This window comes from Cebus imitator, unplaced genomic scaffold (assembly GCF_001604975.1).
Source record: "Cebus imitator isolate Cc_AM_T3 unplaced genomic scaffold, Cebus_imitator-1.0 Scaffold76, whole genome shotgun sequence".
NCBI classification, from domain to species: Eukaryota; Metazoa; Chordata; class Mammalia; order Primates; family Cebidae; genus Cebus; species Cebus imitator.
Window position 1 is genome coordinate 1310008 of NW_016107391.1, and position 11218 is coordinate 1321225.

The 11218-nt window shown below is 45.3% G+C and overlaps 1 protein-coding gene across 18 annotated transcripts in view; it reads left to right on the forward strand.

The window, feature by feature from the left end:
* LOC108307063 (protocadherin gamma-C4) overlaps positions 1 to 11218 on the forward strand; it is a 190619-nt gene that overhangs the window by 81391 nt on the left and 98010 nt on the right. Inside the window, exon 2 of one of the 18 annotated variants that reach the window (XM_037739882.1) lies at positions 8 to 1659. The exons of 15 other annotated variants lie outside the window; for them this stretch is intronic. In XM_037739882.1, the coding sequence (XP_037595810.1) occupies positions 8 to 1659 (1652 nt within the window). Of the gene's footprint in view, positions 1 to 7; positions 1660 to 4138; positions 6866 to 9069; positions 11205 to 11218 lie in introns of those variants that run through there. 2 more of the 18 variants (XM_017532229.2, XM_017532214.2) reach the window with 2 other exon arrangements.

Genomic DNA, 11218 nt, shown 5'->3' on the forward strand with positions numbered 1-11218 from the left:
CCCCCAGGGACCTGGCTGCTTACTGTAACAGCCAGCGACCCGGATGAGGGAACCAACGGAAAAGTGGCATACAAATTCCGGAAAATTAATGAAAAGCAATCTCTGCTATTCCAGCTTAATGAAAATACTGGGGAAATATCAATAGCAAAAAGTCTGGATTATGAAGAATGTTCGTTTTATGAAATGGAAATACAAGCTGAAGATGGTGGAGGATTGAAAGGGCGGACAAAAGTGCTCATTTCGGTAGAAGATGTAAATGACAATAGACCTGAAGTGACCGTTACATCTCTGTTTAGCCCAGTGAGAGAAGATGCACCTCAGGGAACAGTAATTCTTCTTTTCAATGCTCATGACCGAGACTCCGGGAAGAATGGTCAAGTGGTCTGTTCTATCCAGGAGAATCTATCTTTTAAATTAGAAAATTCAGAAGAAGATTATTATAGATTGTTGACAGCCCAAATTCTTGACCGAGAAAAAGCCTCTGAATATAATATCACGGTGACTGCAACAGACAGAGGAACTCCACCCCTGTCCACAGAAATTCACATCACCCTGCAAGTGACTGACATCAATGATAATCCACCTGCCTTCTCTCAAGCCTCCTACTCAGTCTACCTCCCGGAAAACAACGCCAGAGGTACTTCCATCTTCTCAGTGATTGCCTATGACCCGGACAGCAATGAGAATTCTAGAATTATTTACTCCTTGGCAGAGGATACCATCCAAGGGTCTCCTCTCTCCACCTATGTCTCTATTAACTCGGACACTGGCGTGCTGTATGCACTGCGCTCCTTTGACTATGAGCAGTTTAGAGATTTGCAAATGCAGGTGAGGGCAAGTGACAATGGAAACCCACCACTTAGCAGCAATGTGTCATTGAGACTGTTTGTTTTGGACCAGAATGACAATGCCCCCGAAATCCTGTATCCTGCCTTCCCCACTGACAGTTCTACGGGTGTGGAGCTGGCACCCCGCTCTTCAGAGCCTGGCTACCTGGTGACCAAGGTGGTGGCAGTAGACAGAGACTCAGGCCAGAATGCTTGGCTGACCTACCGCCTACTCAAGGCCAGTGAGCCAGGGCTTTTCTCTGTGGGGCTACACACAGGTGAAGTGCGCACAGCTCGGGCCCTGCTAGATAGAGACGCGCTCAAACAGAGCCTTGTGGTGGCTGTACAGGATCATGGCCAGCCTCCTCTCTCGGCCACTGTCACACTCACAGTAGCTGTAGCCGACACTATCCCAGATATCCTGGCTGACCTGGGCAGTCTTCAGATCCCTGCCGACCTGGAGGCCTCAGACCTTACTCTCTACCTCGTTGTGGCTGTCGCAGTGGTCTCCTGTGTCTTCCTCACCTTTGTTATCATGCTGTTGGCCCTCAGACTGCGGGGCTGGCGCTCCTCACGTCTGCTGCGGGCTACAAGTGATGGGTTGGCTGGTGTGCCCACCTCACACTTTGTGGGTGTAGATGGGGTTCAAGCTTTCCTACAGACCTATTCTCAGGAGTTCTCCCACACCACTGACTCAAGGAAGAGTCACCTGATTTTCCCCCAGCCCAACTATGCAGACACGCTCATCAGCCAGGAGAGCTGTGAGAAAAATGAGCCTTTGTGCATTTCGGTTGATTCCAAGTTTCCTATAGAAGACACCCCTTTGGTTCAGGTGAGTTTTGTTTGTTTCTTTTCCTTTCTTTCTTTCTTTCTTTCTCTCTCTTTCTTTCTTTTTTTCTTTCTTTCTTGACACAGTCTCACTCTGTTGCCCAGGCTGGAGTGCAGTGATGCTATCTCAGCTCACTGCAACCTCCACCTCCCAAGTTCAAGCGATTCTTCTGCCTCAGCCTCCTAAGTAGAGTAGCTGGAACTGCAAGCCTCCCGAGTAAAGTACCTGGGATACAGGCACGTACCACCACTCCTGGCTAGTTTTTTGCTGTTGTTGTTATTAGTAGAGACAGGGTTTCATGTTGGCCAGGCCACTTCCGACCTCAAGTGATCTGCCCACCTCAGACTCCCAGCTGCTTGGATTACAGGCGTGAGCCACCACACCTGGCCCTTTACTTTCTATTATAGTTGGCTTCTCTTTAACTGTTTGTACTTAAGGTAGTATAAGTCGATATTTCTTGTCTTGTCATTTTTCACTTGGCCTAATATTTGCTCCAGCATCTAAAGAAGGCATTTATTAATTATATTTGCTGATAATAACTTTCATGTTCTCATAATAATTAATCTACCATCAATATAAACCATTCTTCATGGGGCAGCTGCATTGATGTGGGCTTTTGGGTAAGGTTGCTTGATTGGTGCAGTGGACTAACCTCATAAAATTCTTACTCCTTTTTTTTTTTTTTTAAGAGATAGGGGGTGTCATTCTGTTGTCCAGGGTGGAGTGCAGTGGTGTGAGTAAAGCTCACTGCAGCCTCAACCTCCTAGGCTTATGTAGTCCTCCCACCTTAGCTATCAGAGTAGCCAGGACTAAGGTGGGAGGACTAGCAAGCTATGTTGCCGGAGCTGATCTCAAACAATCTTCCCGCTTCAACTTCCCAAAACACTGGTGAGATGTGAGCCACCTCACCCAGCAAATTCTTACTCCTAAGATCATTTCTGCAGGTCATACTATGTTTTTAAGGGTAAATTGATAAGGTAAGTGTATTCTTCTTAGAGAAACAGCTGAAAGCCCAGATTTATTGCTTCTACTCTTCCATTTTTGTGATAGGGAAACACCCCTTTGAGTTGATATTTTTCAGGTCACAAGTGTATAAAGTCTGTTTGTATTTATAGATATTTTCTGAGGAAGATTAAACTTCAGTTATCCACTTCCAAACCCTAGTAAAGCACTTTTCCCCTTTAATGGTGAAAGTTGTAACATCCTTTATTTTCATATCTTCAAAGTTCTTAATTTCCTAGTGCTGTAATGTAAATTATGGTGAATAGTTGGACATTCTTCTTTTCTATAGCATATTCTTTCTCAAGAGAAGTTTCTAAGACTGGTCACTGTGAAATGACAAAACAAGGAATTAAAAATATTTCTTTCACTTATATATTATTTCTGGCTCAATTCTCCAACTTTTGAGGCTAGAAATGAACTTTCATCTCAGATATAATTTAAGAAAATATTCTCAGGAACTGCTGGGAAGATTCTAAAAATATCTTACTGTTTTTAGCTATAAGGAAGAATATAATGCAGTATTTAATGTAATTTTAAACATAGTGTCGTTTCAAATAGTAAATAACATTCCATGAGACATTTGAAAATAAGCTTTGAGGTTGACTCAAAATTCTATGCTAAACATGTGATCCATAGATACATTGATGACTGCTAGCATTTCTGTGGAAATGAATTTTTTATTTGTTTGTAACTACTTGGATTTCCATTGTTTTATTTATAAGAAAATAAGTGCTAAAATGCCTGGAAATCCATTATGACATATAGGCATTTTAATTATCTCAAACACATTTTCTCCCTTAAGCTGGTAGCAAAAAATAAATTTAAAAAAGCATCCTTCAGGCTCATATTTTTAACCATGCAACAAGAAAATTGTTACAGTTTCTGTTCTGAGGAATACCCTTCATACTTAGTATTTATAAATATTTAAATGTATGTTAATCTGGGGAAGACATAACAGATATCAGTGAAGGCTTGTATGTCATGGCAGGTAATTATTCGATACCACAAAAATGTCTCTTGCCCTTAAAACCAGCACACAAGGATCACCAGATAGATGACTGAGTAGAGTATGGAAAATGTTTAATTCTATTATTCTTAAACTATGTAGGACATAACTTGTTGTGCATTGGCAACAGATTGTAGAACATAAGCTGAAAGATAAAATTCTTGACCTTGATGTCTCATCTTAAAAAGAGGCATTGATTGACATTCTACATCTTGTATTACTTAAAAATAATGGGGGAGCACAGCATATATTAAACAAAGATTGGCTTTGTGGTGATCACTGTTGAAGGTGGGTGATGGCTATGTGAAGGTTCACTGTGTAATACTCCCTACTGCGGTATAAGTTTGAAATTATGCATAATAAATTTATTTAAAACACAAAACATATAAATATATCCTATAATATCATGATGAGAGCAAAATTTGGGAAGAATGTACACCTGCATTTTCGAAGAATATATACATTTTGGAGACCGAATTCAAAATGAAAAGCTGGACTGCAGTCCCACATGGAGCCTCTGGGCGCCGCTGTCGGCCAGTGCAGAGCAAGCGCTGACGCCCGGGATCCTTGTCTCTAGCCAGGAATCCCCTGCGCAGCCAACAGCAGAGAGAAGAAAACCAGCTCACACACACAGGCTCCCGGCTGCGCAGACCCTGCCCAGCACACCGGATTCCCAGCCCCGAGACCCGGGACTCCTCCCGTCCTGGGCCGAATGGTCTTCTAGCGCGGTAGAGTGCACTTTCTCCAACTGGAAAAGCGAGAACCTAGCGAGAATCCGAGCGGACGATGGGAGGGAGCTGCGCGCAGAGGCGCCCGGCCGGCCTGCGGAAGGTATTATTTCTCTTGCTGCTGCCTTTGTTCTACCCGGCGCTGTGTGAGCCGATCCGCTACTCGATTCCGGAGGAGCTGGCCAAGGGCTCGGTGGTGGGGAACCTCGCTAAGGATCTAGGGCTCAGTGTCCTGGATGTGTCGGCTCGCAAGCTGCGAGTTAGCGCGGAGAAGCTGCACTTCAGCGTAGACGCGGAGAGCGGGGACTTACTAGTGAAGGACCGAATAGACCGTGAGCAGATATGCAAAGAGAGAAGAAGATGTGAGCTGCAATTAGAAGCTGTGGTGGAAAATCCTTTAAATATCTTTCATATCATTGTGGTGATTGAGGATGTTAATGACCACGCCCCTCAGTTTGATAAAAAGGAAATACATTTAGAAATTATCGAATCTGCATCCGCTGGTGCACGAATATCGCTTGACCCTGCCACGGATCCCGATATAAACATAAACTCAATTAAAGATTATAAGATAAACCCTAATCCTTATTTTTCATTAATGGTTAGAATTAATTCGGACGGTGGCAAATACCCAGAGTTATCTCTGGAGAAACCCCTAGACCGGGAAGAACAGAGATCTCACAGCTTGATATTGACTGCCTTGGATGGAGGGGACCCGCCAAGAAGTGCCACCACTCACATAGAAATTTCTGTCAAGGATGCCAATGACAACCCCCCGGTGTTCAGCAAAGATGAATATAGAATTAGTCTTAGTGAAAATCTGCCCCCTGGATCCCCTGTGTTGCAAGTGACAGCAACTGACCAGGATGAGGGAGTCAATGCCGAGATAAACTACTACTTCCGAAGCACTGCCCAGAGCACAAGAAATATGTTCTCATTGGATGAGAAAACAGGTATGATTAAGAATAATCAGTCATTTGATTTTGAAGATGTAGAAAGATACACCATGGAAGTGGAAGCGAAGGATGGAGGTGGTCTCTCTACCCAGTGTAAAGTAATCATAGAAATCCTCGATGAAAACGACAACAGCCCAGAAATAGTCATCACTTCTCTTTCTGATCAGATTTTGGAGAATTCCCCTCCAGGAATGGTTGTTGCCCTCTTCAAAACGCGAGACCTGGATTTCGGAGGAAATGGAGAAGTCAGGTGTAATATAGAAACAGACATTCCATTCAAGATTTATTCTTCTTCCAATAACTACTACAAGCTGGTGACAGATGGAACGCTGGACAGAGAGCAGACACCAGAATACAATGTCACCATCGTAGCCACTGACAGGGGCAAGCCACCTCTTTCTTCCAGGAGAACCATCACCTTGTACGTCACTGACGTCAACGACAACGCTCCAGTTTTCGACCAGGCGTCCTACCTGGTTCACGTGGCCGAGAACAACCCGCCAGGAGTCTCCATCGCGCAAGTGAGCGCCTCTGACCCGGATTTGGGGCCCAATGGCCACATCTCCTACTCTATTGTGGCGAGTGACCTAGAGCCCTCTGCGCTGTCGTCCTACGTGTCCGTGAGCGCGCAAAGCGGGGTGGTGTTCGCGCAGCGCGCCTTTGATCACGAGCAGCTGCGCGCCTTCGAGCTCACGCTACAGGCCCGCGACCAAGGCTCTCCAGCGCTCAACGCCAATGTGAGCCTGCGCGTGTTGGTGGGCGACCGCAATGACAACGCACCCCGGGTGCTGTACCCAGCTCTAGGTCCTGATGGCTCTGCGTTCTTCGATATGGTGCCGCGCGCTGCAGAGCCCGGCTATCTAGTGACTAAGGTGGTGGCGGTGGACGCCGACTCCGGACACAACGCCTGGTTGTCCTACCATGTGCTGCAGGCCAGCGAGCCCGGGCTCTTCAGCCTGGGGCTGCGCACGGGCGAGGTGCGCACGGCTCGAGCCTTAGGCGACAGAGACGCAGCCCGCCAGCGCCTGCTGGTCGCTGTGCGTGATGGTGGACAGCCGCCACTCTCCGCCACCGCCACGCTGCATCTGGTATTCGCAGACAACTTGCAAGAGATACTGCCAGACCTCAGTGACCATCCTGTACCCTCTGACGCCCAGGCTGAACTGCAGTTTTACCTGGTGGTGGCCTTGGCCTTAATCTCAGTGCTCTTCCTCCTTGCTGTGATTCTGGCCATTGCCTTGCGCCTGCGACGCTCTCTCAGCCCTACTTGGGACTGCTTCCAGCCTGATCTCTGTGTCAAGTCTGGACCTGTAGTTCCCCCCAACTACAGTGAGGGGACTTTGCCTTATTCTTATAATCTGTGCATTGCGCATACAGGTACAAAAGAGTTTAATTTCCTAAAATGTAGTGCGCCCTTACATTCCAATGAAGACATGGTTTGCAGTGATTCTCCTGGAGCCTTAATTCCATCTCATGGTGGGGAGGATTTGACTTCACATCCTGAGACTCTAACTTCGGTGAGTTTCTCTTTTTTCTGTGTGATTTCTCTAATAGTCTACTAGTTTCTCATATTTTAGGCATACTACTTTATTTTCATATCTACAATTATATTTTTAAATTCATAGCTTTTTATCATCTTTTCTCAACGTTTTGTCAATTATAGTTTCCACTAACGTGTTTGGTTTATAAGTTGCTCTACCTTTTTGTAAAAGAATGTCACCAGATTGAAGTTAGTTTGTCTTGTTGTTTAGATGGAATCTTGAACTATTGCCCAGGCTGGAGTGCAGGGGCTCGATCTCAGCTCACTGCAACCTCCGCCTTCTGGATTCAAGCAATTCTCCTGCCTCGGCCTCTGAAGTAGCTGGGATTACAGGTGCCTGCCACCACACCTGGCTGATTTTTTTTTTTTTTGTATTTTTAGTAGAGACAGTGTTTTACTATGTTGGCCAGGCTGGTCTCAAACTCATGACCTTGTGATTCACCTGCCTTGGCCTCCCAAACTGCTGGAAGTACAGGTATGAACCACCATATTTTGTAAAGTTCTGACTAGTGAACAGAAGCAGTGGTCTTGGCATCTAAGAAAATAAACAAGTAACCTGTCTATTCAAATGTGCTTAGTGAATTCACCATATCTTACTTATATGTTTTTAAGACCTAAAATTATTCAGAAGGCAGACCCAGTGGCCCACACCTATAATTACAGCACTCTGGGAGGCTGAAGCGGAAAAGATCACTTGAGCCCGAGAGTTGGAGACCAGCCTGGGCAATATAGGGAGACCCCCATCTCTACCAAAACAAAAACAAAAAACAAAACCATTAGCAGAATGTGGTGGCATTCCCCTGTGGTCCCAGCTACTTGGGAGGCAGAGCTGGGAGGACTGTTTGATCCTGGGAGGTCAAGGCTGCAGTGAGCCCTAATCTTGCCACTGCACTCCAGCCTGGGTGACAGAGCAAGACCCTGTCTCTAAAATAAATAAATAAATATGCAGGCAGGGCCAAGTGTGCTGTAATCCCAGCACTTTGGGAGGTGGAGGTGGAGAATCTCTTGACTCCAGGAATTTGAGACTAGCCTGTACAACATAGTGAGACCCCATCTCTACAGAAAATTTAAAAATTAGCAGGGTGTGTTGGCATGTGCGTGTGGTCTTAGCTACTCTGCAGGCTGAGGTAGGAGAATCGCTTGAGCCCAGGAGGTCTAGGCTGCAGTGAGCTGTGATTGTTTCACTGCATTCCAGTCTGGGTGACAGAGCAAGACCTTGCCTCAAAAAAAAAAAAAAAGACATTTCCAAAAAATCAAATGAAGTGCTTTTGCCTTTGCTCTCAGTCTCTGTCTGATTCTCTGATAGAAGATTTTTGAAGAAAAAAGGTAAAATCTTTGAAGAGTTCTATACTTAGGAGGCATAGTGACATAAACACTTCTGAACATCCTGTTCTCTGTGTGAAAGAAGTGAACTTTGTCTTTACATTTGAGGGAATGATTGCTGTTGGGTTGATGGGCACACACAGTTGAAGATATGTGAACTACTTCACTTTGGCCTCTCATGCAAACTGCCTAAAAGAAGAGAATATTTGTGTTAGTATTAATGCTCTGATGAAAATAGGTTGACATAGACACTTATTGGTTAAAAACCTATATCACTACATCTAACTTTGTTTTTTAAAATCTTTAGTACTTCAAATTCTACATATTTCTTTTCTCATTACAATGCAAACATTTTAATTTGCAACTGTAGTATATGTTCCTTTTAGTTTGTGATTACCTGCTCAATCGTTTAAATGGGCCCACTTAACTTGTATGCCTATAAATTAAAGTACGTTTTTCACAAAAAGGTTCATTAAGGCTCAGTAAACCTATTCTAGAAGAGTACTTTGAAAACCTCTTACACAATCCTAAGCTAAATAAATTTAGTGAATTAAGTAGTTAAAATGATAAAGCTTCAGAGTGAGTTATCTCATGAAGTTTATTTAATATAGTCTTTGTATGAATGTATACTAAATAAAATAAGGACTATTTAAATCACAATTTCAAATAAAATTGTAAGACTTTTCTGAATATACCTAGACACTCATATGACCTAAAATAAGCATTGTTTACCTTTTATTAAAGTATGTACATTTCTGACGGGAAAACATGTTGCAAGTATATGTTTAACCAAACATTGTCGTGTGATATTTACAGTATTTTCATTCCACTTTATCACACCTCCAGTAAGAAACCTACTTATAGTAAATGATTTAAAGATAGGAGTGGGAAAAAAACAAAGAATCTATGTAAAATAAAATAATACAACAGAATGGAGTTTACTTTCCATTCCATGTATCACTTGGGTGCAGTAACTTCGTAGGACTCTGAGCGCCGCTGTTCACCTACTAGGAGAGAGAACGCAGCCAGAGCTCAATCCGGATTCTCAGGGCTCTAACTACACAAAGCCCCACAAACCGGCTGCTGGGCTGCAGGGAAGCTCACTCCAGAATTTAAGGTGCGCAGGCTACAGAACACCCTGCAGCCACAGAAAGAAAAAGGAACCGGTCGAAACACATAACGTGTCCAGTGAGGACTTTGCAGAATTCTGTAACCAGACTACAATGGCTGCTCAAAGGAATCGCCCGGATTGCAGGGAGCTGGTCCTGTTCTGCCTTTTCCTCGGGATTCCATGGGAGGCTAGAGCCCGGCAGATCTCCTATTCAATTCCTGAGGAATTAGAGAAAGGCTCCTTTGTGGGCAACATCTCCAAGGACTTAGGGATGGCGCCCCGGGAGCTGGCGGAGCGCGGAGTCCGCATCGTCTCCAGAGGTAGGACGCAGCTTTTCTCTCTGAACCCGCGCAGCGGCAGCTTGGTCACCGCGGGAAGGATAGACCGGGAGGAGCTCTGCGCTCAGAGCGCGCGGTGCCTGGTGAGTTTTAACATCCTTGTGGAAGATAGGGTGAAACTTTTTGGGATAGAAATAGAAGTAACTGATATCAATGACAATGCCCCAAAATTCCAAGCGGAAAATCTGGACGTAAAAATTAATGAAAATGTCGCTACGGGAATGCGTTTTCCTCTCCCGGAAGCTACTGATCCGGATGTGGGTGTGAACTCTTTGCAGAGCTACCAGCTCAGCCCCAACAAGCACTTCTCCCTAAGAGTTCAGAGCCGTGCCAATGGCGTCAAGTACCCGGAGCTGGTACTGGAGCGTGCCCTAGATCGTGAGGAAGAGGCCATTCACCACCTGGTCCTCACTGCCTCCGACGGAGGTGATCCTCTCAGATCTGGCACTGTCCTCGTCAGTGTGACCGTATTCGATGCAAATGACAACGCGCCGGTCTTCACCTTGCCAGAATACCGAGTGAGTGTTCCTGAGAATTTGCCTGTGGGCACTCAGCTGCTGACAGTCACAGCCACCGACAGGGACGAAGGTGCCAATGGAGAAGTGACATATTCATTCCGAAAATTACCTGACATGCAGCTGTTGAAGTTCCAACTAAACAAATATACTGGAGAAATAAAAATATCAGAAAATCTAGATTATGAAGAAACAAGTTTCTATGAAATAGAAATACAAGCAGAAGATGGAGGAGCGTATCTTGCAACTGCGAAAGTGTTGATTACTGTAGAAGATGTAAATGACAACAGTCCAGAGGTGACCCTCACGTCTCTATTTAGTCCAGTGACTGAAGATTCACCTCTGGGAACAGTCATAGCCCTTTTAAATGTGCATGATTTAGACTCTGGGCAGAATGGACAGGTAACCTGTTCCATTTTGGCGTATCTACCATTTAAATTAGAAAAGTCCATTGATAGTTATTACAGATTGGTGACACACAGAGCCCTTGACAGGGAACAGGTATCCTCTTACAATATCACAGTAACAGCCACAGATAGGGGAAGTCCACCTCTATCAACGGAAACTCAATTTACGCTGCAAGTGGCAGATATCAATGACAACCCACCTACCTTCTCTCGTGCCTCCTACTTCACCTATATCCCAGAGAACAACGCCAGGGGTGCCTCCATCTTCTCAGTGACAGCGCTGGACCCGGACAGCAAAGAGAATGCCCGGATTATTTACTCCCTCGCTGAAGACACCATCCAGGGGTCACCTCTGTCCTCCTACATATCCATCAACTCAGACAGTGGCGTCCTGTATGCACTCAGATCCTTTGACTATGAGCAGTTTCATGAACTGCAGATGCAGGTGACAGCCAGCGATAGTGGGGATCCTCCACTCAGCAGCAACGTGTCTTTCAGCCTGTTCGTGGTGGACCAGAACGACAATACGCCCGAGATCCTGTACCCCGCCCTCCCCACAGATGGTTCCACTGGCGTGGAGCTGGCGCCCCGCTCCGCAGAGCCCGGCTACCTGGTGACCAAGGTGGTGGCGGTGGA